This window comes from Gavia stellata, chromosome 33 (genome assembly GCF_030936135.1).
Source record: "Gavia stellata isolate bGavSte3 chromosome 33, bGavSte3.hap2, whole genome shotgun sequence".
Lineage (NCBI taxonomy): Eukaryota > Metazoa > Chordata > Aves > Gaviiformes > Gaviidae > Gavia > Gavia stellata.
In genome coordinates, this window is record NC_082626.1 from 4,750,023 (window position 1) to 4,776,627 (window position 26,605).

At 53.9% G+C, this 26,605-nt stretch overlaps 1 protein-coding gene across 1 annotated transcript in view; it reads left to right on the forward strand.

The window, feature by feature from the left end:
* Window positions 1-26,605, forward strand: part of LOC132320050 (hydrocephalus-inducing protein homolog) — a 144,339-nt gene that overhangs the window by 84,457 nt on the left and 33,277 nt on the right. Inside the window, exons 23-42 of the mRNA XM_059832152.1 lie at window positions 8,494-8,686; window positions 10,395-10,511; window positions 11,052-11,261; window positions 12,117-12,254; window positions 13,951-14,128; window positions 14,644-14,774; window positions 15,523-15,656; window positions 16,575-16,711; window positions 17,573-17,700; window positions 17,817-18,008; window positions 18,403-18,552; window positions 19,776-20,015; window positions 20,296-20,464; window positions 21,027-21,218; window positions 22,055-22,225; window positions 22,867-23,040; window positions 24,203-24,411; window positions 24,875-25,027; window positions 25,332-25,515; window positions 25,994-26,135. Of these exons, the coding sequence (XP_059688135.1) occupies window positions 8,494-8,686; window positions 10,395-10,511; window positions 11,052-11,261; window positions 12,117-12,254; window positions 13,951-14,128; window positions 14,644-14,774; window positions 15,523-15,656; window positions 16,575-16,711; window positions 17,573-17,700; window positions 17,817-18,008; window positions 18,403-18,552; window positions 19,776-20,015; window positions 20,296-20,464; window positions 21,027-21,218; window positions 22,055-22,225; window positions 22,867-23,040; window positions 24,203-24,411; window positions 24,875-25,027; window positions 25,332-25,515; window positions 25,994-26,135 (3,342 nt within the window). The remainder of the gene's footprint in view (window positions 1-8,493; window positions 8,687-10,394; window positions 10,512-11,051; window positions 11,262-12,116; window positions 12,255-13,950; window positions 14,129-14,643; window positions 14,775-15,522; window positions 15,657-16,574; window positions 16,712-17,572; window positions 17,701-17,816; window positions 18,009-18,402; window positions 18,553-19,775; window positions 20,016-20,295; window positions 20,465-21,026; window positions 21,219-22,054; window positions 22,226-22,866; window positions 23,041-24,202; window positions 24,412-24,874; window positions 25,028-25,331; window positions 25,516-25,993; window positions 26,136-26,605) is intronic.

Genomic DNA, 26,605 nt, shown 5'->3' on the forward strand with positions numbered 1-26,605 from the left:
CCCCAGTCTTGCTGCTGCTATGCCGTAGCCCCCGTACTGGTTCCCCTGGGAAGGAAAGCTGGTGTGGAAAGCTGCTTTCTCAGACCTTTGTGGCCTGAGGCAAACACCACCTTGGTGAAGTGAGTTTTCATCTGCTCAACTGCACGTCATATTTGCCAAACAGCTCTTTAGTGTTTTACAGCGAAATGGCAGGTCCTGCTGCAGGTCCTGCTGCAGCTTTGGGTACAGCTGTAGATGTTGGGGGGAGGACTTGTCTGAACAACCCCTGGGAGCAGGGCCACCCCGCCCTGGTCTGTGGTTTCCAAGCCAATCTTGTAGTCATGCCGGAGCACATCTATAAACAGATTTCTAGCAGTTCCTCCTGCTGTGGCCTCTCTGCATAGTATAAAAGTCTTGTCTGGGCAGTTTTAATTACAGTCACAAATGGTTTTTCCATAATGCCCTAGGAAACCAAGCAAAATCACCCATTGTGCATTGAAGTGCTGCTATTACAAATACCAGAGATCATCAATAAACAGTTTTGTTCAGGGCATTGGGATCTGGCTCAGAGGAGACGACCTATTGGGAAATGGAAATTAGCTATGGCTATGAGGAGGGCTTGGGGGAGAAGATCTGGGCATTGGGGTAGCCCGTCCACAGCTGGCTCTTGCCAAGTAACAAGAAGTCTTTAGTGTGGCCCTTCTTGATGCACAGCGCCTTCAAGAACAGACCCTAAAATGCAGAGGAAAGTCTGCAAAGCAGGTGGAGGGAGGCGGGCAGGGGAAGAGGAGCAGGGCTGTAAGCTCTCCTTGGAGGCCCCTGTCATCTCCTGGTAAATGAGATTAGGGTTTAATGACAAGCTAAAGGGAAAATCTAATTTTGATGATGGAACAATGCATATATTTTATAATAAGAGAAACAAACACATTACAGCGAAGCCTGTGTGGAATTAATTTCCTCTGGGGCCACTTGTTGGCCGGTTGCCTGTTTATCTTTACTCTTATTTTTTTTTTTAGAACCAATTTAGGTTTTTGAAAATGCGAATGCTGAATCAGTTCTCAACTTTTAATTACGCCGTCTCCACCTACATTGGCTTTGCTGGACCTGAGCCTGCAGGTGCTCATTCTTCCAGTGGGTGCGGAGTCACCCGACTCTGCTGAGTCGGTAGCAGTTGAGGGTCCTGAGCATCTGGCAGGATAGCAGCCTCTGCTCCACAGGGTTTGGTATAGCCCCTTTGCTGGCTCGTTAGCGCTGTGGACGTTAGGACAGCTCCCTTCTCTGCTCTGCATATTAATTAAGCGGTAATGTACTCTCTCCGGGTCCCTCAGCAGACACCATGTGATCCTCTGTGGCAGAGCTGGAAATGAAGACGGTCTCCAAGCTATTAACACCTCAAATTGCTCATTAAGAGCCCTGCAGAAGGGCAACATGTCAGATATTATTTCTGGTCCACATTAAGCACTGTTGGTATTCTAAATTGTCAGATCAAACTAACTCAGTCTGCCATTGAGGGAATCAAACATCAGGTCTCAGGAAGTTGAGGAGGTATCACCGTAGATCTACATTTCCTGACTCGGAGAGGGAGGCAGGCAGGGGCGAAGAGAGGGGAACCCTCTCTTCGGAGGGTTCCAAGGAGCAGCCTGGGGAGGACTTCAGCTCACAGGGAGATTTCATGGGGCTCCGTGAAGAGCAGGGCAGCCCAGTGAGATGCCCACCGCAGAGTTAGTGGTGTGGGCTGGTGCGAGAAGGATTGATTTATTCCCCACCGTCTGCTTTGTGTAGGGGAGGGAGGCAGGGGTCCCTGGGGGGTCGGGCACCCCAAGGGTCCTTCTGGGCCAGCTGGCATGCCATGCGTTTTCGAGAGCGCCTGACTCAGTTAATGCCGCCTTTTCAGCCGCTCTGCCCTCGGAAGAGTCATCTTTCTCCTCTGCAGGAAACCTTTCCAACTGTGAGCTTGCTTTGCTTGCTTCGTCTTCGGTGGGAACTGTCCCCTCTCCCTCGCCCGCTTGCTTCCGTCACCCCACACTTGTCCTCAGCTGTCCCCGGTGTCGCCTGGACCAGGCCAACCCTGTCCGGTCGTCCCTCGCCCCGTCCCCAGGAGCTCAGTGGGGCCGTTGGACTGTGAGCACGTTTCCCGGCAGTACATCTGCCTTGCTCTGGGTAAAGCAGGGGGTAATTCTGTTGTACTCTGTGAGTGACCTTTAATTAATAACTCAGCAGCCATGTTAACTAGCCTTTTACACCAACCCTATAAATCAGGGTGAAAGCCACGCTCAGCCTTAAATCTGTGATTTCTGCTGCTGTGACAAGCCCTGTTCCTTCTGGACAGGGGATGGATGGCGGTGCCAGCGTACTCAGCGGGGTGGAGCTTCATTGTGCATCTGATTGATTTTGGGATGCGACCCTAGGAAGTCTATTAAACCGGAACTTTTCTTGGTTTGTTTTTCATTCTGCCTTCGTTATCGTTGCTGCTTTACCTTCTCCCGCTTTTCACTGCGGTGACCTGCTGTGGAGTCCCATTGGGAGGGCGCGCTGGGCTGTGGCATTGCTGCCCGTCCGGGACGTGCCGGGCAGCCCGCATCAGTGCGGGCCGGTGGAGACACCTTCTGGGGTTCCGCAGAAGCAGTCGAGACGAGCAGGGACGTTTCCCCCTAGGTGAGGACTTCAGGATGTGCTCCATCTTTTCATCTCCCTCCTTTTCCACGCTCTGCTCTTGGCACCCTGGAGGGACAGGGGTGCTAGCTGGTGGGCAGAAGAGCCCAGGGACACACTGGTCCTCAACCCCCAGGATGCCTCAGCTCAGACTTGAGCTTCTTTTTGACTTCTTGTAGGGTGAAGCTGGCCTGCCAAGCCCACCCAGCCTGCTCCCTGTGACCTCAGGCTCTCTCCTGTTCATCCCTTTCACAAACTTGTTGAGATCCAGCTTTGGTCTCCTACAGCGTTTCCCCTAAGGAGAGGCTAGATCAGGAATCTCTCTCTTCCCATGGCTGGGAGCCTTCTGCTTGCCTAACGCTCCCCAAACCAGCCTGCTGCTCTCAACTGGTTATTCTTAACCAGTTCTTTGGCTCCCCCCCACTTCCTAATAATTTTAACCATTGCAGCCGTACCCTTCTTGGTTTGCCAAGCTCTCAGGCTTGACCCTATGAAGACATCTCAAAATGGTGAATGTCCAGATCCCTGCCACAAAGAGAGCTGGAGCACATCTCTCCTCCTTTGCTATCAGTTACGGGGGTCAACACAGTTGTCTGTTTGCAGAGCCAATTTTTGAAGTAGCTGGTAAGATTGTAATTGGTGCTGATTACTTTAAATAGCATCTCCAAATTACAGCTGTTGGGGCTCGTTTAATTTTGAACAAAGATGACAAATCATCTTTATCGTTAGAGCTACTGATTTGTTCAGAGGGACCTTTGGCCGGAGTCTGCTTAAGAAGCGTTTTTCTGTCTGATCGAGAAGCCAGAGCTTCCTACCGCCTCACCTGATGCTTCTAAATCACCTGGCTGATGTGCAAAGCATAAGGAAGGAGAGGACTTAATGGGTAGTGTTTTGCCATCTGTAAAATGAGAGCAAGTCAGAATAACTCCGGTGAAGTCAGTGGAGACTTCTTCCAGGGCTATAACTTGCCAAGAGGCAAGTACTGCTGCCGAAGGGTGATCTCCAGCAAGACCCACTGTGCCTGCAGTGCTGGTGGCTGGCCCTGACTCAGCTTAGGCTGGACCAAGGTGGCTGAGGAGCTTTAGCGCCTGCACCCTGCAAAACCAGACCAGGCATGTCCCGTGGGAATACTCTGAGGGAGGTACAAACCATGTCAGAAGAGCTTGAGGGGCCTCAGCTCCTCCTCTGACTCTTCTCATCAAAAGTGATGGTACAGTTGAGGTCAGTGGGCTTCAGCAGGAGCCGAGGACTCTCGGCGCACCCCAAAATCAAATCCTGTGGCTCCTGCTTGGAAGGTGCTGGAGCGTTTTGGTTGCTGCCCCAGGAATGTGATACTTCTCTTCAGTAGTAACATCCCTGCATCCATTCCTACACAATTTCTATTTCCAAAGAAGAAATCAAAATTCTCCCTCATGTCTCAAAACTGACATTTTTTTGGACTCAAGTAAGTGGCTCTTAAAACTGCTTATTAACTTTGAGTTAATTAATACTCGGTCACAGGGGGACATCCCCAGGACCGCTCGCTGCATTCAGATGAACGCCGAATCCAGCTTAATCGTTTCCAGCGTGTGCGAGTCAGAAATTGGAGGTGTCGGATCTCACTGCAGTGATGTTGCTTCTCTTCTCTCTCTCTCCACTGCCTGGTCTGAATTTCAATGGGTGGTTCAGGAAATACCCAAGCCTTAGCTCAGCAGAGGAATTTATCCTAGCAAAGAAATAGTTGTCGGGGCCATTTGAACGAAATGCAGTTTAGTATTTGCTATTGATGAGGGCAAACCATCCCCACCACCTTCCTCAGCTGCTGGCCAGGTGGCCCAGCTCAAGCCCAGTGTTTCCACATGGTGCACTGGGAAGGGTTTCGGTTTGCTCCGGTGTTCCGTTATTTTGCTTTCAGTTGCAAACACCCTTGAGCTGTCTGTGGCTTGGTCCAAAGTGCCTTTTTAATATGCATCTGATGGCCCCAGGGAGAAATGAAAGTGCATTGTAGGGGTCTGTAAGCCTGTGTAGATGCCTCACGGGCATGCGGTCTGCGGTGCCTTGCCCTGTGATAACCTGAAAAGAGCTCGTGCTTTGTTGAGAGGCTTGTTTGTACCCCCTGCCATGGCTGTGCCTGATGGGTGCACCAGCGGGTGGTCCTTGGAAGGCCAGGCAAGGATGAGGGTACATGTGGGTGCCATGCACTAGGGAAGCAGCCTCAGCACTGTTTAATGCGAAGGGGTGGTGGCTTCTGGCCCGTGTCCTCGGTGCTGACAGGGGCTGCGGGGAGCTCGGGTGCTCCCCTTGCAGCGCTGCAGGTTCGGGGTGACGCTCCTGATGTCGATGGTTCTCGCACAGCCTGGGTCGGCAGAGTCACATCGTCCCACGTGAATCTTCACATGGGGTTTGCAGAAGCAGTGTGATTTCTAGCTCCTCTATTTTGGGAGGTGGGTGTGGGAAGAGGTGTGAAGCTGTGTCCCTAGCAGGCTCAGAAACCAAGAGACAGGGTGAGATTTATTTTTTTCTAATGTCTCAGAGGCTGGGGACGATGGGTGGCACAAGCTTGTCCTGGCCCTAGCAGGAAGGACTCCTCTCTCCCCGGTGTCAATCCACCCGTGCTGCCATTAAATGCCCCCTGTTAATTCCTGGATGCATTTTGTCTCGTCTGAGGGGTGGCCAGGTTGGATGAGAGAGACCCAGAGGGGTTAACACCTTGCTTTCGGCCCCTCCAGCTCCAGGCTGACCTGCTTATGTCGGGAGGCTCCTTGCTTCAGCTCCACAGTACTGGTGGAGGCAATTCCACAGCCCTTTGGCCTCTCTGGTTTGGGATGGGTCCTCTCTGCAAGTGGAGGAGCTGCTCTCTGCTCCTTGCCTTCCTCCCTGCGTTCACAACCTTGGCCAGAAGGTGCTGGGGAGGAAGAGGAAGAGCTGCCTAAAGCCTGAGCTGATGCTGAGCTTCTTATCTTCCCCCTCCTTCTCCTTTTCTGAGACAGCTCTCTTTCCTTCAGTGCCAAGACGATTTCTTGTCTCAGAGATCAGAAATAAGGCAGCTTTCTGTTGACACCTTGGGTTCCTCGCTCCCTCCCTTTTCACATTACGCTTCTTGTTATGCATTTTGACTTTTCCCCACTGGAAAAAGTCCCTTGTGGTTCTCTGTGCTTCTGAACAGCAGGACTCGCTAATCACATCATCTCCCAGCACTGGGTCCCAGAGGGCTTCTCCTTTAGAGTGAAAAATATTGTTGTTGTCTAGGCACCGTGGTTCCGTGAAGTTGCCTCAAACCATTCTATAAAACTAAAGGTAATTTAATAAACGATTATGGATTTTCCATCTCAGGGGTTTCTCTCTCCTCAGGAGTTGTTATTAACCCGCAGTATTTATCACAAGCACTCTAAGAGCCGCAGTTTCATTTCCTGGCTAGGATGGATCGCAGCTAGCAGTTTTGGGACAGCCGCCGTGATGATGGCCAGGCTCATGTGCTGAACTGGTTCATGGACCGGTGCATAGGTGGAGGGCTTCCGAGTGCTCCTGGCCCTGGATATTTGTACCCCTATGCTGCAGGCATCTCCTTTATCAGCCAGGGGAAGTAGTGTTGCCCAGAGACACTGTTGTCGCAGCTGAGCTGAATTTATTTCATCCTTACGTAGATGCCCAACTTAGTGGCTGCTGGAGGTGTGGATTGGTTTGGTTGCCTAGTGTGAAATGTATTAAGGTGCCTCAGCTGAGAGGAGCGAAGGTTATGCAGGTGGGCCTGGAGATGGGTGATGCTCTGCAGGGGCAAGCGAATGCCTTTGTCCCCTCCAGTCCTGGTTTGTCCTTCCACGCAGACAGTGCTGAGGTTGTCTTTGGGGTCCCCCATGGGGTCCCAGCAGCAGGCGGAGGGAGGGTTGGGGAGGGGTGACGGCACCGCTGCTCATCGGTCCCTGTTTGGGGAAGCTTGCCTGGGTCAAGCCTTGTTCTTGCATGTGGTTGCAGGAAGGATAAGTCAGGTGAGACCTCTTGGGGCTTGTGAAGAGCAGAGCCGCTCATCCAGAAATGAAAATAATAAGCTACAAAGCTAAGGACAAAGATTTATTTGGGAGCATGTCATTAGAGGCACCAAATTCCCAGCTGGGAATAAATCACAGAATCATTAAGGTTGGAAAAGAGTGTAAGATCATCAAGTCCAACCACCAACCCAACCCCACCATGCCCACTAAACCATGTCCCACAGTGCCATGTCCACATGTTCCTTGAACACCTCCAGCGATGGTGACTCCACCACCTCCCTGGGCAGCCTGTTCCAGTGCCTCACCACTCTCTCAGGAAAGACATTTTTCCTGATATCCAGCCTGAACCTCCCCTGGCACAACTTGAGGCCATTTCCTCTAGTCCTGTCGCTTGTCACTTGGGAGAAGAGACCAACACCCACCTCCCCACAACCCCCTTTCAGGTAGTTGGGGAGAGCGATGAGGTCTCCCCTCAGCCCCCTCTTCTCCAGGCTCAACAACCCCAGCTCCCTCAGCCGCTCCTCATCAGACTTGTGCTCCAGACCCCTCACCAGCTCCGTCGCCCTTCTCTGGACACGCTCCAGCACCTCAATGTCCTTCTTGGAGTGAGGGGCCCAAAACTGAACACAGCATTCGAGGTGCAAGCACCCAGGTTGCTGTGAAAAAATCTGCCTTGTTTGCCTATGGGGAACACTTGCAAATAGGCACGGTGACAGGCAGGAACGGTTCGAGTGTGTGGCATTAGAAATAGGAGCGGAGTTACTGTGCAGGGAATGTAATCAGAGTCACCTAGGAACATTTGAAAAAGTTAAAAACCATATACCTTTTCCTGAGAGATGTTGGTCAACCTATAATCTCAGCTCCATTTGTGAAACGAGCCGTTGAACTGCTTTGCTGAATAATTTGCCAATTGATCCTCAACCGGTTTGCGTTTAGAAACTGCCGGGGAGGTAACCGCGCCGTTGGTAACTGCCATGTTGGTTATAACCTTCTTTCAGCAGAGCTGCTGCCCTTTTAGCACGAGGTGCTGTTGGAGCCCTTGTTCTGCAGCCGGGGAATACCTGCAGCGTGGCAGGGAGCTGTATCTTGTCATCCACGTTTGGTATATATTGATTAAAAATGACCAAAGCTCTCTTTCCCAAAGTACTAATCGCTGCTGCTCTGGCGCTCATCAGGGATCAATGGGCTGTTTAATTGCGCGTCTCTGCCGGGAATTGTTCGACGTGTCTTTCCGTGTTGCCGTGCGCGTGCGAGGGTGTCCCACGCTGGGCTCCGTGGGTGCCCCGAGCGGTGCTGGGCTCTGTCCGGTCAGGGCACAGCAGGCTGCGGGCTCCACCCCTGCTCCTGCCCCATCGCGCTTTGAGAAAGCCACCAGCATTACTGCTTGCTCGGAGTGACCTACGGTTGCGGGTAATTATCAGGGGAAATATTCAGGATGAAGGTGTAGTAGAGGTGTAGTAGTTCTTGCTTTGGCCCTCTGGGTGAGGAAGGATGGTCCACGGCAGTGGGTGCTTTCAGGAGGGCACTGCTGGGTCTGTACTGGCTCATCGCTGTCCGGATCTGCCCCTTTGCATCTCGGTCTCACGTTTTTTTGTACAGTTTCTGTCCCTTTCCTGCTGCGCTCTTTACCTCCCTATAAGCTATTCTCCTCTGTCCTCTTCCATTTCTCCTTGCAGCCCGTTGCTAGTTGCCTGCACAGCCGCTACAGCAGCATCATCCCTGGGCAGCCCCAAGCGTTGTCCTGCTCCATCCTGGTTTCGGAGCTGCTGGGTCAGACCCATCGCTGAGCTCACCCCACCAGTGCCACACCAGGGGCCACATTCTGCCAAGGGACCGCTGGTGTAGGCTCTCCTCCTTCCCACTGCAGGTCCGTGACCAAAGTTATGTTCTTTTCCAGGTTCAGCCCTCCAGCACCTAAATTTTTCATCAGACCCCCACCAGCAAAGAAGGAGGGAGCCCTGTCGGAGCGCTCAGCGTCTGCAGAGAGCAGCTCCAGGGTCGGGGGTGCGGAGGAGCCGGCCGAAGTCCTGGCAGCAGCGGGGGATCCTGCCCAAGAGCCAGCAGCTGCAGATGACTCCCTGGGAGCAAAGGTAGATTTTCTTCTGCACCTTCTCTTCCTTGGAGAAGCCCACTCAGATTCTCCTGACTTCCGTTGGGTTTGGGATTTTTTTGGTTTTTGTTTGGTTTGGTTTTTTTTACAACACCAAATGAGGCTTTTATCTGCATCATGATGTGAAGGCTTCCAGTTTCCTTTCTGTACCAAGCCATGCCAAGTACTGATCTCCATGTAGCACCTTCTCAACCCCAGCTGGAGCCACCCGTTTTCATGCTTCTGGCTTCCCCCAAGAGCCGGTGTTGCAGTGACGGCCACAGAGACGATTTTTATAAAACAAGGCTTTGCAGACAAAGTCGCCTTTGATCTGCTGACCTTCCTGGTGAACCTCGCTGCTTTGGAGCTTGACCTTGGTACTAGTGGGAGCTGGCACCTTGTTGTGCATCGTGTGGGATGAAGGCTGCTCCTGGGGCAATAAAAAAAGGATGTAAGAGAGCTCGAGAGGTTCTGAAAGTGCCAGCATTGACATTAAGTTCAAGGAGGGGGCTTGCACCTGCTTCCATCCAAATATCAGCAGTTTGAATGCTATAACTCTGCACATTTTTTCTGAATCAGGAGAAATGATGCCCTGTAGACGTAAAGAATAGCGTGGCTGAATGTTTTTGGCTAGACATATGAAATCATCTTTATTCCCTGCTTTGTTGCCATGTATGCGCAAATAAACCAGGGAAATACAAGTGGACCAGGCTAAGTAGGATCCAAAATTACTTCAAAGGATTCTTCTGGATTCAAAGGATGCTTCTGGATTGCAGTTTCGTCTTCTGCTTGTGTCACTGTACGCAAGCTCCATATAACCTCCGTGGGGAGGTGGGAGACCACAGGCCTAGGCAAGATGCGGGTTAGCATCTTTGGGAATATACGCTTGGCAAAGCTTTGCTAAGCCTGAAAATGTGGAGACAACCGAAAGAGCAATGAAATGAGAGAAAACTCTTCTCTCCCCAGTGCTTTATCGGCTGGGGAGATGTAGCCTCTGATTAGGTCTAAGGATGTCCTGTAAATACTCTTGTAGATTCTGCTGAAGTCAAGGCCACAGCACAAAGCACTTCTTCGCGTTAGTGAGCGAGGGAGTATTAAATGTCAAGAGCAGTCACAAAGCCCTCTTTTATAAATAGGGGTCAGAAGCCCAGGGATGAGGTTCCTTTTGAGAGGTGATGCCTTTGAGGTTAAATACCAGCTCTCAGCTGCTGCAAGACAGAAAGCCATCTCAGCTGCCTTCTTCAGGAAGGTGCTGTTGGAGAAGAATGCCCGAGCAGAGATCCTCAGCTCTCCAGCACCGATGAGTGCATGAGATGCAACCTAAGCACCATCTGAAACGGGATAGTTGTGCTGAGCACTTTCTAAGTCCTTACTTTCCTGTTCTTGGTGTGTTCCTTGAGCGGGAGTGAGCAAAGCCAGGCTGGCATGACGGTGCAAAATACCCTTGAGGTCTCTGCCAGGACTCAGTGCTGGGCGCACGCAGCTTCCTCGTGCAATCTTGCGTGTAGGAAGTGCAGATGGAGCCCATGTCTCATCTGTGGGTGGGCTTGGACCCACGCTCAACTGATGGCACGGGCATGGCCCTGCTTGATTTGTGCCCAGGTCCCATCTCAGCTGCTGCTGGCTTGGTGAGGTGGTGGATCCTGCAGCAGAGTGGTCTCACGCAGACCAGGCAGCTGCTTTCTGCAGCCCATGTGCTTGTTTTCCAGTTGCTACCATCCTCTGCTGCGGAGCTGGAAGGTGCTGTGGAGACTCAGAGCCTGGTGAGGGTCAAGAAGTTGACGCCGTTCGTGGAGGCGGAGCGTCTCACCTTGGGAGTGGAGGAGGTAAGTGGGAATCTGACGTGCTTATGTAGCCCCCACTCCCACTGGTGGCCCTCGGTGCGGCTCACGGAGTGGCCTCACACCCCTCCAAGCATATCGCACAGCACTGCTGAAGCAACCGGTCATTGGAGAGGCCATGTGGGACGTGTCGTAGGGTTGGCCAAGGACGTTACCTGTGCGGCACCTATGGAGGGCCTTATTCATCCTGCTGTTCCTAACCAAGTGGTCGATAGGAAAATTTTGCAGTAGATTTTGCTGTAGCATCCTGAGAGAGAGCAGCATGCAAATCAGAGAGAGAGTGAGGAGACCCCCAAAATTACTTTGATGTAGTGTATTAATTACTGTATTACTTAATGAGTATGGGAGATTTTTCCCATGGTTTCTCCACTAGAAAGTGTAATGGATGTAGGGTGAGATTAGGATGATTTTGCCTGTGTTTGAGGAACAGGCCCCTCCAGTCATGTCTGTCCTTTGCTTCAAGCCATGGCTCTTCTGCATCCATCTGGATGCTTGACATCTTGATCTCTCCTCCTCTCCCTCCAGATTTTTGACATCGTGCCACTGTACGGTGTGCTGCAGCCGGGTGAGAGGCAGCGGGTTACGTTCACCTTCTTTGGCCACGCGAACATCGTCGCCAGCGTCACGGCGCTGTGCAAGGTGGAGGGCGGCCCGACTTACAAGATTTCGCTGAGTGGGGAGGCTTCGCTCATCGACTATCTCCTAGATGTTACGGAGATCAACTGCGGGCTGCAGGTACCGCGCCCTTCTCTTGGCAGAGGTCTTTGAAACCATTGCTGGCGGGTTGCTGCCCACCTAGGTCTAGGGCTCTCTCCCCTTCCCAGCTACTTTGTCAGCTGTATGGCTTGGAAGTACAACCTTTGAGCGATACATCCTGCATCCAAGGTGGTTTTTAACAGCCATCTCCATCCTCCCCAAAGTTGGGAATTCCTGGGGCAGGCAGGATCCTGGTGGTGATCTCCAGAGGGACATGCCCCAAGACATCCAGCCACTGATCCACTCCTAAAGCCTGAGGTGCAAGGAGATGCTCTTTTTCAGTGCTCTCAATTAATCAACAAAATAAACCAGGGAGGAAGTTAACTTGGGCTTCCCGTCACTGTAGCTGGAGAGAGTTTCCCAGAAGAATCCCCACTTTACTTCTTTTCATTTAAAAACCCCATAGATATTTCCAGCTGTTGGCCCTGCATGTGTTGCACTGTCTGTCTCCCTTTTTGCTGGTATTTTGCTTGCAAGTACTTGTATGCAGGTGCCTTTTCCTCTGAAATGCCTCCGTCTTTGTTTCAGCTAGCTGTTCGATGACACCTTAAAGCGCAGAGGGCTTGTATCCCCTGGTTTCTTTGTTACTGCTCTTTACATGGTTGTCATTGCACCTCTGCGTGCTGCCGTAAATATCTGTTCCTGTGTAGGGCTAAGAGGTGCCCTGTGGCTGTGGGTTCCCCGGGTTAACCCGGGAGAGTCAAGTGCCCGTATGTCCTCTGCGGTCCCTGCTGCTGCGCTGGGTTCGTTTCCTTTCAAGCCAATGAAAGAGGAAGGAGATTCCCAGCATCAGGCCTGTGTCTGTAACTTCCCGCTCCTCTGTCCTCTCTTCAGCTGTTTAACAAAGTCACCAAAGCAGAGGTCACCCTGCAGAACAGCGGCAAGGTGGGATTCACCTACGCGGCGCTCAGCCCCAGCGCGGCCGCTGCCGACAGCCCTCTGCCCGGCGTGCCCCTGGTCGTGCCCAGCACGGTGAGTACGGAGGTAGCGCAAGCGATTAACCCTGGCCCTTTGTCAGGCTGCCTAGGAGAGGGTTATAGGGAAAAAAGGGAAAAAAGCCATGAAAAACCCTGCAAAAGCAGCCAGGAGAGAGAGGGCTGTAAGCAATTGCTGCTGGGGGGCAGAGAAGGTCAGGCAAGCGTGGTCCTAATAGACTGCCTTGAATGGCCTTTGCTGGCGGGTGGCTCTGCTGTCATTCAGCAGCCAGGGGCGGGAGGCACGAGTGCTTTGGTAGCTCTCCGGACCCCAGCTGCTGAGCTCTCTGCTTGTGCTGGCGCTGGCGCTGGCCGGTGCAGGCTCTCCCGAGGGTCACCATACCCAGGTTGTGTGATCGGAGAGGACTTAGTCCTTGTCCCTGCCTGTAACAAACCCTGCCTGCCCCCTGCCAGCAATGAGCAGGTGAGACTTCAATACTCTCTGGCTTGGGCATGACGCTCTTTTGCCAGAAATTGTAACAGCCCCTGTGCCGGTCCCTCGCTCCTCCAGCTTTGCTGCTCTGCAGCAGCTTTGTGGGGCAGTGAGGGGGCCAGGGAGGAGCAGGGCTGGAATAGCAAGGAGAGGAGTTTGCAGCATCCCACCATCCCAGCTTCTCAGTCCTGCATGGATGTCTTTGAGCTGAAGCAGTGTTCCTATCTTGGACGCTTTTTGCGATGGGAAGAGGAAGCCACATGGCTTTCACATTCCCTCATGCCTGTCTCCTACAAGGGATGACGCGCTGATGCCCTCTTCCTGCGAGCTTCCCAACACACAGCTCTGCTCGGACCCGCGCAGTTGTTGCTGTAACGGCGTTGTCGGCCCTGGCAGCTTGACAGGGCTCGCTTTCACTGCAGCTGTGTTGTGCACTGGAGTAAGGGCTCGGGGGCCCAAGTGGCAGGATCCGTCCCGCTCAGTAGCTCGTCCCTGCAGCGTGGAGGGGAGTGGGGAGCCGAGGGTCCAGCCCCACGTGCGGAGGGCAAGCCGAGGAAAGCTGCGGCTGTGTCCTGTCATCCAGAGCTGTGTTGCCATCTGCTTGTGTTTGCTCTCAACCTGGCTGGCGTGAGCCCAGCCCGGGGATCAGACAGTCCTTCTGGAAGCCCGGAGAGGAGGTGACCTTCCTGGCAACACCTTCTTCCCTAGATCTCATCCTAGTCTCTGCTCCTGCGTTTCCAGAGATGTATGTTTGCCGGTCATCGTGAGTCCAGATAGCTCGTGCACCCTCAGTGTAACCGCACAGGCAGGAGATGTTTGGTTGGGGTCATTAATAAGGGGCGAGGCCCTTCGGCACCAGCCTGGGAACCACTGACGTGCTGTGAGAGGAGCTGCTGGCTCTGCTGAGAGCGCAGGCACTTCACTCATCTTCCACAGCGGCTGGTAAAAGAGCTTTTATTTCTTCGGTCTGGCTCTGGCTAGCAGAGAGTGAACACCGTTAGCAGAAGAGCTGTGCTCCTGCTGAGCGCAGGGCAGTCTGTGCTGTGGGAATGCATCCCTACGAGCCCTCTGAAGGACACGCTGCATCCTGGTGTAGGAGACTTGAGCTTTTGGATAGAAGAGAGCTAGAAGGCGATGTTGTCTGATGCTTTTTTCTCTTCGAGAACCTGCCTTCTCCTCTCAGCATGTCTATCGTCTGAGGCATCCCTCCACCAAACCCTCTTTGATTTGCATTCCCTCCCTCTTCTCCCACACCCTGCAGGGTTACCTTGGACCTGGCAAGCAGCACGTGTTGAAAGTCTATTACCTGCCGGGAGTGCCTGGAATCTTCTTTAAGACTTTCGAGATCCAAGTGGGTCACTTAAAACCAAAGGAAATCTCCCTGAAAGGAGAGGGGAGTTTTCCCAGGATCTCCTTGGACTTGCCCAGGAACATCGAAGGTGAGCACTGCCTGTCTGCTCCCCAGGGAGGTCCTCAGCTTTTTCCCCCATGTCATATGGCCATAGGGCAGTTCCCACCCATCTCCAGCAAGCCTGGAGGTTTCAGGGCTGTCAGACCGACACTCAACCCTCTGGTTGTTTCCCAAGTCTCTAGCAGACGAGCCCACGTGGGCTTTGCCCCGGGAACCATCCTGCAGAGCTTGCCAGCGTATCTGTTGGTGGCCTGGAAAGATGATGCCTAGACAGAAAAGCTTGGGAAAGCTGTCAGGCTGGCAGGGATTTTGGCAGGGTTGGCTTTGCATCACATTGCGGGCGATGAGATGCTCCTATGTGGGGAGGAAGATGGGTGGGAGTGAACATCAGGATTCAGAGGGGAGTCGCAGCATCCATTTTCCATAGGTTGCTCGAGGAGTTTGTTTCTGGGAGAGCCCAGCATCGGGGGAGTGGGACTTCCCAGCTTAAGTGAGAATGGTGCTGCGCTCACCCTTCTATTTGTGGATGTTTTCTTCCTTCAGGAAATGAAAAGTATGAGAGGATCCTCAGGGAGGTGAAAGAGAAGATGAAAAAGGACGGCCAGAGAGATGAAGCAGCTGCTCTGGTGGAGGCTGCAGCCGTGGAGCCACCCACGGACGACTCGGGCACCGTGGTGAGAACGGCTGCTGCCCTGTTTGTCATGTGCCACCCTTCCGCCGTGTCACTTGGGCCCCTTGCACCCTGCAGCAGGCTTCCTGGGGCCCTGCTGGCACTTGGGACCTCCCTGCCCGCATCTGGCCATGATCAGGCATCAGCTCAGCGTTGCCCCGGGGGCTGCCCAGCTCTGGTAGCTGTCCCTCCTGTAGATGCACCAGCTTCCAGACTACCCCAGGGGGGGATCCTGAAGACCATGCTGACGTGATTGAATTTATGGTACTTTGTGAATGGAGATGCAGGTCATGGCTGGGGTGTTTGTGGCTCACACCCCAAGCCCTGCCAGGTTTACAGAGCTTCATAGCAGCAGCCTGACTGTGCCCTGGGACCGCGCTGTCAGGGTTCGTTTCCAAGAGGCACCAGCTTCGTCGTGGTTCCCTTTTGGAGAGAGCTTTTGTCCAAGCTGCTTTGGCAGTGGCTGGGGGCAGGCAAATACTTGGAGCGCTGGCAGGTTCCTGGCTTGTCTGTCGTTTGTCTGGCCAGATCAGCTTTTATAACAGTGACCGGACAGGCGAAGATGCTGGAGTTCATTTCCCCCCAGATAAGGTCCTGGCTAGGAGAGCGGGAGGTGTCAGAGACACTGAGCAGGGAGACAGGAGGACCCCATCACCCCCTTCAACAAAAGCAGGGTGGGATCCTCTTTCAGAGACAAGCCTCTCCCTTGGGAAGGACCTTTGCTAACCAGCCACTGTCTTTGCTTTCCTCAGTTTGACATTTGGCTGCAGATGCAGATGGAGCAGCTGCTGGTAGAGGAACACGCCCTGGAGCAGCAAAAAGCTCTTGCCTCTGGTTCCCCACAGGACACTGTCTTTGACCAGCGTGCTCGTCGGAGGCTTCTCAAGTTAGTGGGGACTCCCGTACCCTATCTCCTGGCACCCCGAGGGTAACACCCGGCGGCACACCCCTGCTCCTGAGAGCTCTTTGTGTTTGCAGAGCTGGGAATAGCTGGGGGCTTCAGAAAGGGTCTGATCCTGATGGATTTACATGTTCCCTGTGAGCAGCTGAGTGTCCTCACCTCTATAGTGCCACCCCGAGCTTTGGGGATGCTCAGCTCCCCACAGATGATGGGTTCTGTTCTTAGAGCTAAGGGGGTCCAGTGCAGACCATCAAGCCCAGGCAGCCCAGACAGCCCAGACAGCCCAGACAGCCCAGGCACCATCCCTGCTGACCAGCTCCAAAAGAGGCGACTCAAAGCTGGCATCTTTGTTCCAACTAACAGCTCACACTAAACAAAAAGAGCAGGGAACGGCACAGGTTGACAACCCCTTGAGAAGCCCTAAATCGGGTGGCTTGGGTGCTGGTGGGACTGCAGGGCTCACCTAGGTAACTTGGTCCTTCCTTTTGCTCCTTCATGATGAGGGACGGGCACCGTAGGCTCCAGTTCAGGAAGAAGAGGCTCTGCAAAACAGATTGTTTAGGTGTTTTCCTGAGTGGGATTGCTCTGGCAAAGGACCTTCCCACGAATCTTGGAGGTGTTGGTTACTGCATTTACCGGTGCTCCTCTGGGGACAGATCTGGTTGCAGAGCAGTGCAACCTAATTTTTTGTTAAGGTCCCATTGGTAGCTGACAAAAGCTAGGACCTAGACTCCCCATGACTTACCAAAGACTTATTACCAGGTGGTCAGGCTTGGGTTTCACTGGCTAGAGTTGAGTTTTTACAGCAGTGAATACAGAAATATCCATCTTATTTGCATCTTCCATCCACTTGGAAACGTAGCCAGGCTGTGGTTTAAGGGTTCTCCTTACTCCTCCTTTCAGAGCTGAGCTGCCCGAGTACGTCCTGGACTTCGGCTACATCATTCTCGGGAACATTCACACGCATGTTGTGAAGATCACCAACACCGGGCAGTTCCCCGTGACCTTTTGCGCCGATGGACGGGTCCTGTGTGACACAGGTAACCAGTGCTGGGGAGACTTCACGTGGGCTTGAAGGAGCTGTCTCTGACAGATTGGCTTAAGCCACTGGACATGGGGACGTTTTTTGAGTGCTTGTTTGTATAGCTTTGTCCTGCTTAGTACCCCCTGCTTGGTGCTTTGGAGCCTGAGTTCTCCTGGCCAGCAGTGCCCAGAGACGTGGCCTGCCTGTGGCTCCCCTAACACGTGATTGCAGGGGCTGGATGTGCTGATCACTGTGGTCACCTCTCAGCATGTTCTGCTCTTGGCTACCGTGAGCATCGTCTGAGTTTTTGTGCAGTCAGTAGGTTTGCGTTGCAAACAGATGGCCCCTTGGTGGTTTGGAAGTGCTTTGGTTTAGAGTTCATAATGTCACAGCACTTCTGTTCAGCCTTTATTGAGAAAACAGTCTGTGAGGTCCTCTGGTGTATCAAAATAGACTTCCGAAACAGGCCTTGAGGTAAGGCTGCAGTGCCATCAAATGGTGACTCACTGTGTCTGAGGGCTGGTTAGGTGTCTCCTCTTAAGTTGTTTTCCAGGGAGCACCACAGCACGTGGGAATCGTAGTTGGAAGTTCTCCTTTGCAGAGGTCTGGGCATCCTTCCCTGGGATGCCTGATAAGGAATTACCAGTGTTCCTCAGCTAATGTTTCCTTTTTACCATGCGGACCTTGGCTTGTGGCTGTGAAAAGCCTTTCTCCTTGACAGGTGACAAGGGAGAAAGAGTGGCAGGCTTTTCCGGAGAGGCAAAGAGCCCTCTTCTTCACAGAGCTGCCAGCCAGGACACCTGTATGGCCTTAACGTGCTTGTGACACATTTCATGTCGCTTGAGTGTCTCAGCTGTTTTATTTTCCTCTGTTCAAGGTTTCAGCGTGGACCTGGACCATGTGAAGCACCTGCCCTACTGCGAGACTGAGACGTTTGAAGTGCGCTTTGACCCACAAAGTGCCAACCTGCCCCTGGGAGAGGTGGACGTGCTCCTGCCCATCAAGGTACCTCATGGTCCCTCACCTCCCTGTGCCCGCACCACCTTTTGGAGCAGGCAGCAGGTTGGGGACAGCAGGAGGTGTCACTCAGGCTCTCAGCTGGATGCTCTGTCCTTTGCTAGGTAGCAGAAGGCCCCACGTTTCATGTCCGCCTCCGTGCCTACGTGACTGTGCCGTCCCTCTGCCTCTCCAGGGACAGGCTGGAGTTCTCCGCTGTCCAGTGTGGGCAGTGCCGGGAAGAAACTGTGCAGCTCCACAACCAGCTCCAGGTCCCCTGTAAATGGTTCATCACTGTGATTGAGCCTGTTAAGAAGGTAAAGCGCAGACGACGTGTAGCGCCTAACTTCTTGGTTGAGTTTTCATTGCCTCTCTTGCCTTTTCTGCCCCTGTGGCTGCCTGAGCACTTGGGCTACAGCTCGTGTGAGGAAGCTTTAGAGAGTACCGAGCAAATCTGGTTCGCCTGGACCTGTTCACTAGCTGATGCTTCACTTCTCTGCCATCTTCCCCCATTCCTCCTCCGAGGACAGTGCCTCCCCATCTGCCTGCCCTGCCTATATGTCTTCCCTCCAGCTGTAGAGCAGTGGTAGCTGCGGCTGGTTTGGATGCGGGTGCTCTCAGCACCGTGACAGTATCTCAGAGCGCTGCAGGACCCGAGGGTCTGTCCTCGCAGACCGAGGAGACCTCACACAATTGTTTTTTTGCGCTCAGGGGGACAAGCATTTGCCGGTGAGGGTGCGTCGGAAGCTGTTCCAGGAGTGGAAGACCAAGCCCCGTGTCTTCAAGGTGTTGCCCTCGGCTGGAACCCTGGCTCCGGGAGAGCGATGCAATGTGCGAGTCAGGTTTTCACCCGTGGAAGAGGTGAGATTGGCGGGTGTCACCCCCAGGAGGTGTGGCAGGGCAGTGCGGTAACTAGCCCAGCGCAGGGAGCCCGAGAGGAGGTCTGTCTGCACATGGAGCTTTCTGCAAGCCCCATACCACTGTGCCTCAGTTTCCCCTGCAGCGCACTCTTCTGAGAGGGGCTTTGAAATGCCAATGAGGAGCTGGCACAGAGAGCATCAAGGCACTGAAGTGCAGCTTCCTCTCGGCGCATGGGGGGAAATCTGCCTGTTTCCCCTCGTCTTCCCCCTTGCATGGGCGTGTTTGCAGGCAGGAACACCCTGGTGCAGAGCAGCTGGCACGCTCGCAGGAGATAACTAACCCTGGAAGGGCCGATCTAGGCTAATCCTGCTGCTGGTACCAGCAGACAAAACAGCCACCAGACCCCTTCCTGGGCACGGCAGGACAGTCACCTGTAGTGGTATGCTGCCAGCGGTCCCTGTGGCTCTGGCCCAGCCTGCCTGCATGTTCCCAGGTAGTTTGGGAGTCAGCATAAAGGACGGAGTGTTCCCAGAGGTAGTTTGCATGCGGCCACCATGACTTGGAAACTGGCAGTGTGTAACAGTATGGACACGAGTGTTTCCACCCCTAGGAAGCGTCCCAGGGATGTTTGAATTGGTAGTAGAGCTGTAACCATCTTGTCTCTGGCTTTAACCAGAGCCAAGCCTTGAGCAGAGAGGAAGACCCTTATTTCTAGCCCGTGAGAGCTCATCTGCCTCCTTCATGTAGCTGATGTTTGCCTGATGCAGCAGTGCCAGGACTGTGTCTGGGCAACATAACCCTGAAGAAGGAGGTGAAGCAGCCCCTGAGTCCTGTGAGAGCTGAGTCCACCCATGAGGACCTTTCTTATGAGCATTGCGCTCCCTCATGACTAGGTGGAAACATCTGATAGTCCATTTTAGATCCATCTGATACCCAAATATGCAGTTACACTTCACACCAGCATTCATCCCAGTTCCTCAGAGCCAGCATGCAGGTGCCATAGCCCCTGCTGTAAGTTAATATCTGTTTTCCATTCCCCTTAGAGGTACTGGTAACATCCCTGACCTTGGGGCAAGGGTTGCATTTGAGGCCCTGCCTCAAATGTTTCCCCTCGTCTTCCCCCTTGCATGGGCGTGTTTGCAGGCAGGAACACCCTGGTGCAGAGGTCCCCAGGAACACCCTGGGACTTCATGGAGGAGCTCTCTGCACTTCTCTCTTTTCAGAAGTCCTACAGAAGCGAGATGAAGGTTAACATTTGCCAGCGCACCCAGCCCCTCCAGCTGCTGGTCTCGGGGCAGGGGCTGGAGCCACAGCTGGAGTTCAGCCCCGCGGTGCTTGACCTGGGAGCAGTGCTGCCGTACAGCCGTGGGGCGGAGGGGACGGTCGTAGTGAAGAACCCATGCGAGTTCCCCATCGAGTTTTACTCGCTGGAGTTTGACCAGCAGTACCTTGCTGAGGAGCAGGTGAGAGGGAAGGTCTGGTCCCCACATGCGTAATCCCGTAGCTCCACAGTGCTCCAGCGTTCCCAGGCTTGTGCTGGGGAGGCGGAGGCAGTCCCCAGGGCAAAGCCTGGTGGCATTTCAGGGTTAGCCAGCTGGGCTGGCAGGCTGTGGAGGGGCTTGGATAGTCCGTGCTGTTGGGAGGAAGGAATGAGGGAGAAGATGGGTTGGCTGGGGAGTCTGTTCATGGGATGGAGGTCAAGAAACACATCCCATACATGGTTTCTCTTCCCTGCGCACACAGATCCTGCAGACACTGAAGGACTACGATTCACACAACACCTTATTGCTGCCTCCACGTGCCCCGGGTGAGAAGCTGCCCCCGGAGGTGCTGGAATACTACCAGCACCAGAAGAGACTGCAGGGTGAACAGGCACACTCCAAGACGGAGGAACCAGCGGGCCAGGACAATGGTGAGGGTTTGGCATTGGCTGTCCTGAGTGTGGACACAGCAGGGAGTCCAGCCCAACCTCCCCTGAGCTCTCTGTGACCTTGTTCTCCACGGAAAGTCCATGCTTTTAGCAGCCACCTCTTCCCCAGCTCGGTGAAGGAATTCCTGGGTGAAAGGAATTCCTGGGGTTTGGAATGTGCATCCTCTACCAGCCCTGAGTGCAGCCTAAGCAAGCTCATATCTGCCTGCCATGGACTGGGGAAATAATCAGGATATCTCCTTGTGTCCCTCATCCACAAGGAGTAGGGCTGGATGAGTTCTTCAGCCGGTAGAACCAGGTCTAATTTCAGTAGCTATTTGATATTTGCTCCTTCCCAGCAACAAAAGCACAAGCTCAAAATTCCCCTGAGGGCAGAGGCAGCCTGGGCAGGTTTTCCTGGGCAGGGAACCTCTGCCTTGGGAGCTTCCCTTCTTGGGAAATTTTCCGTGGTTTGCATGTGGCCATGTGAAGTGGCGAATGGCAAAGAGCAGATTGCCTGGCCATGTTCACCCTCTTCTTCCCTCCCCATGTCCTTCCTCCTCAGCAAACCTTGAAGACGTCCGGACGCGGTCAGATGAAGGAGGAAAGCGCTCTGCTGGGATTGTTGACACCATCTCATCCCATAGCTCAGTCATTCCCTCCACCGTTTTTGATGAAAGCCCCTCCAACAAGGTGGTCTTTAAATCTGAATGTGGAGAAGAGGAGGAGGAAGGTGCGGACAAAAGACATGGGACAGGTAATAACCCGAAGCCCTTCACCTATTTTACGTCTGTTGTGGCAACAGGGCCTCAGTGGCGGACTTCAGCGTCACCTCCATCACTTCACTGCAGCCTGATGCCATCTTCGCTCCTGTGGGCCCTGAATCCACTCTTGCATATGAAGTCTGTAGGATCCTGAGAAGAGTCTGGGGCAGAGACAAGGGAGAGGCCAGGGAGGTTTTGCCTAGCTTTGCCAAACGAGCGCCTTTTCTCCCAGGAGCTGCTGGGATCAGGATGGTGGTGGTCCCTTTCCTAGGCAGGGCAGCGCGCTCCCTGTCCTATATGACGTTGCAAGCCAAGATGGCTTTGGCTGACCTTCCAAGGGCAAAGGTGGCAACTCTTTGTAAATGCTGTTATGGTGAATTCAGAGCCCAGCACATCTGCGGCTCTAATATTCCTAAAGCATCCAGCTTTTGGATAATCGCTTGATTCCCAAATGGAGGAGCTCCCGTGGGACTGTGTAATATGCCCGGTTCTGCCTGTCCCCCGCTTACTCAGCAGGACCTGGGACCAAACTCCCATGAGGACCATGTTGACAGTTCAGGGAAGGAGACTTGGCCCAGTCCTTTTAGGTATTGCCAGATGCTCATTCTTTCCTCTTTCTGCCATCCCGTTTACTATACTCTGAACAGGAACCTCTCCCAGCATCTAGGGCAGACCCTGCTCTGCACAAGCCTTAAGGAAGGGGACGGGGAGACCCTGGGCGTGACGTTGGTTTCGGCAGAGTCTTCTCTGCCAGGATCTGAGGGGATGGGGAGGATGATCAGCATCACAGGTAGGCAGGAGGCTGACTTTTCTACCCGGTCCCACACAGCAGAGCATCGGCAAAGCACCGCCAGCAGCAAGGAGGCCACGGGAGAACTGGATGACAGCCCTGTCTATAGGGCTATCGCCCGCCACCTTGGCATCGATATCTCTGCAGAAGGGCGCGCAGCCCGAAACCGCAGAGGGATTGTTGTCATCGTCCACGGGGCACCCCTGACAGGTACGTGAGCTGCAGCCCTTGGCTGCAAGGAGTGGGGGAAGCAGGAGAGGAGTATCCTGGTGGACCGTGCTGCCTGGTTGATGAGTTGAAGCGAAGCAAGGTAAGCCACAGCTTTGCTGGTACGTTAAACGGTCCCAAGCCTTCACCTAGCTGGCGCAAGTGGCGTGGCTCATCTTGTGTCCATACAGCCAGGCTCTGGTTCCCCCAAACAGGGTGGCCACGTCCCCGTTGCCTTGTTGGGACCACATTGCCTAGTGACCATGTTGCCTTGTGGGAGCAGTCCCTAGCCCATACTGACCCCCAAACCGTGCCCAGACGTTGCCCGAGACAGCGCCGTCCAGCACAGGCTAGCAAACGGTCTGAATGGTGGTGGGACAGGGCTCCAGAGCCTGGCCCAGGGTTGAGGTTGCCGCAAGGGACAAAGTCTTTAGGTGAATGTGAAGTGGAGATGATCCACCTGGCTCTAGAGGACAACACTTCTAACCATGCTCAAGCTGCCTCCCTCGTGGTTTCCCCTAAAGTGGCATTTTGCTTTCAGACTGTCCTTGAAACTTTGAAATCCCGTTCGGGGGCTTTCCAGAGCCTGTCCCTGAAAATGCCGCATATGCAAGTGTCACCAAGCAGTCTTCCTCTCTCTCAAGGCAAGACGTCGGCAGCAGTCGCCCTGTCCAAATATTACGGTGCTGCGTGCTTGTCCATCGATGCCGTGGTGACAGAAGCCATCTCGGACAGGAGCAGCTCGGCAGGGCTCCGTGCCCGGGAGCTGTGCATCAGGGCTGCCATCGAGCAGAGCCACAAGGAGACGGAGGATGCCGGTAAGGAGAAACAGTGAACCCAGAGCAGCGCTTCGGAAACCCACCATGACCATCCGCTTCTGCTTGCTCCAGAGAAGAAGTTGGACAGCCCTTGGGTGTCTTAGGGAACATGGGTGTAGAAATGCAAAGTCATTTCATAAAGCATCTCAGGTTATTAACAAAATCTCTATTTTAAGGGCTCAGAGACACTTCTACTGCTGCCGGGCTTCTCAGCACATGTTCCTTTTCCTAGGAGCGGTGAAGCACACCTGTATTTTTCTCAGGGTTTTTATATATTTCCTCAAAGCTGAATCCAGCTTCCTCCTCATGGCCGTCAGGTAGAACTGCCGCCCACTTTAAAGAGGAAAAAGCCCTCTGAAGCGGCTCGTTAAGCACTAGAGGACTAACTTGGAGTGTGGCTTCACAAACATGAGAGGAAGGGAAGAATAACCTCCCGGGAGAGTTTCAGATGAGAGACACACTGCAGATGAGCTCTTTTCTCCAGAAATTTTCCTACACGCTGTCAGGTCGCACAGCTCGTGCATGTTGTGCTGTTCTCCACGTGAGACCAGAGACTTTTAGGGAACTTTATTGGGCAGTTGATGCCCCGAGCTCTGCAGGCTGAGGTGGGGACCCTGGCTCTGGTGGGGAGAAGTTTTGCATCACTCAGCTTTGAACCTGGTTGAGTTGGGAGCTGGTGGAAGGAAGAAGAGTGTGGGTCCTGGGTGGGGGTATCCCACACCGGAGGATTTAACTCCAGGGGAGACGGGTGACTGCAGCCAGGGCAAGGCTGCGTATTACGGTCTTCGTGTGAGAATGCAGGACGGGTGCAAGGTATGGAAACGATGGTCCTGGAGGACAAATCCTTGGCTTGGTCCACCCGGGAGGTACTGTGCAAATGGCATCACCTGCATGCACACTGCTCCGTTTGGTAGGAGGGACATAGGGCTGTGCATTGAAAAGTCTGTAGCTTCAAAATCCAGTATCTGATGTTGTGGTTTATCGTGCTAATAAGAGAAGTAAGGAAGGAGCTGCTTCTGGGAAGCAGTGCTGCTAGTCCCTGGCAGGCTGGGGGACGCGTGCTGCATCCCTGCGAGGGCGCAGGGCTGTGCCCATTGGGGTGGAGGGTGCCTGAAGCACAGGGCCGTCCCCAGCCCCACTGAGCCGTCTCTCCCCTCCGCAGGTCAAAACGCAGATGTCTTCCTCAGCCTGCCGTCCAGCGCCGAGGCCAAGCACAGCTCGGACATGAGCCAGTCCAGCTCTGGGGACAAAGCCAGCCTGCATTCCGTCAGTTCCCGAGGCCAGGTGAGTGCCGCAGTGGACAAGAGGAAGACGGATAGCCACACATCCCAGTCCCAGAAGCAGCATCCAACAGATCTGACAGGCTCCCAGGTGAAGTGTGATCTGCACTGGTTAATGCCTGGGACCTTCCAGTTGCCTTTGAGAAGTGAAGAGGCTGCTTGCAGTGGGGCCTCTGTGTCACCCAGAGCCTGGTGCCGGGCTGTATAGCGCAGAGAGCCAGCTGGGCAGGCTGGGGATGGCTCAGGGTGGGAACGAAACCCTGTGCACCAGTAGAAAAACTCTACTGGGTCTTACGGTTTGTTGGCAAAGTGCAGTCCCGACTAACGTGGCTGCAGGCAGTGGGCAGAGCTGTGGGATGCTGTGCCAGGGGCTTGCAAGCTTGGGTCTCTGCTGGCCGAGGGATGTGACCCCCAGGGTTGTCCCCTGGAGCTGCTGGTCTGCAGTTTTGTTCTGGTCTCCCGTTACTGAGAGAGCCCAACTCCAAGCCCAGCAGCTGGAATTGTTTAGGGGGTTCCAAAGTGGCTGATTTTTCTCGTGGTGCTCAATGTTGCAGGGCTCATCCAGTTCTAATCTCATCTCGCCCTCTCCGTGCATTCCTGCGCAGCGATGGCTGAGCATCAGTGGCAGCACGACGGGAGAGACAGGCTTTATGAGCTGCGTGCTGCCCGAGGACCTGCTGGTGGCCATCCTCTCTGACAGGCTGCAGGTACGTGGGATGGAGGCAGATGAAATGTCCCTGCTACAGAGACAGGCAGCGAGACACAGAGAGGTACAATTTGGAGAGGAGGAGATTTATATCTGCTGTTGGAGGAGTCCTGGGCTTCGTGCAGGGATCCCTGGGTGAAGCTGCAGATGCCATAAGTTGGCAGAGCATGGGGGAAGATCAGAGCTGGTCTGAGCTGATGCGCTTGGAACAATGATGGCTGGTGTCCTTTGACCTTGGGGTTTGACTAGCTGAGAGCCCAATGCGTGCGATAGGTGACTCTCTTCCTTCTCGATTTGATTCACAGTTGAGTGACTGCTACCAGGGAGTGGTGTTTGATGGCCTGGAGACCCTCTTTGCATGCAACACGGCGTCTGCTCTCCTCTGCCTGCTCAAAGCTGTCAGAAATCGGCCTTCTATCTATTTTGTGAACTTGTTGCAGGATTATGCTTCTTTGAAAGCCAGGGAGACAGCCGCAAGAGAGCAAGAAGGTGAGACTCTTCATCTCCATACCTCTCAAATCCTCTCTCTCAAGCCCTCAACCTTATCCATGTGTATCTGGGTTACCAGCAGAGCCTGTCAGAAATGTTTTTCTTAATCCTTCCTCATTCTGCCTCAGTGTAGCCAGCGCTCAGCGCCCGGTTGCTTAAAATACATCAGAGCTGAGGCTGTAAAACTTATCTTGGTCTCTAACATTAAAGCTTGTGCCCAAGTGTGTGGCTCAATAACTAAGCACCGGCCCGCTGCCCACGCCGCTGGTGCACGTGAGCCAAGCAAGGGACAAGAACTCACTGACCGGCGACAGTTTGGGGGATTATCTGAATTTTGGAGCTGGGATATGAGCTCCCCAGTATCTCCTGGCCCAATGATAGTCTGGGCCGGGGCAGAGCTGTGAATCCTCGCAGCTCACGCAGAACAGCAAGCTCTGCTTGCGGTCGCTAATGGTTTCTCCTCTGGTCTGTGCTGAAGGACGGGAGCGGGAAGAAGCTGCCAGGAGAGAGAAAGCACGTCTCTGGGAGATGGATGAGGAAGAGTATGATGCCCTCTCTGAGGAGCAGAAAGCTCAGTTTGATAACAATATACGACAAGTCCAGCGTGAGAGGAAGAAGAGGTCTGTAAGCCTTCCATGGGTACCTCCCCAGGACAGTGTTCCTGAAGGGTTTCCCTGCTCTGGAGACCCTGGTTGAGCTCAGAGGGGTTACAGAGCAAAGGCCAAAAGTGTCTATTACAAGGGGCACAAGGATGGCCAACGGAGGAAGGAGCTTCCTCTGGTGAGACGCAGGGAGCTGGGCTCTGTGCTTGCCTTGCCACTGCGCTTCTAAGTATCTCCAAGTTAATTATTTCGATTCTCATCTTCTTCATCCCCCTTCTTCAACACTGGGGGTTGGCGTGAGGCACAGCTGTGCTGGCTTGGTTTGGATACCAGTCCTTTCGCAGGTGAAGTCCTCGCCATGCCGATCTCCCAGGGTTTTCCATACTGAGTGACCCCAGCCATAAAAGCTGGTGTCCTTAGGCTCACCTTCAGCTGCGGCAGCAGCAGGTGAGCCCGGGAGAAGCTCCCATCCAGCAGAGCAGCGTGTT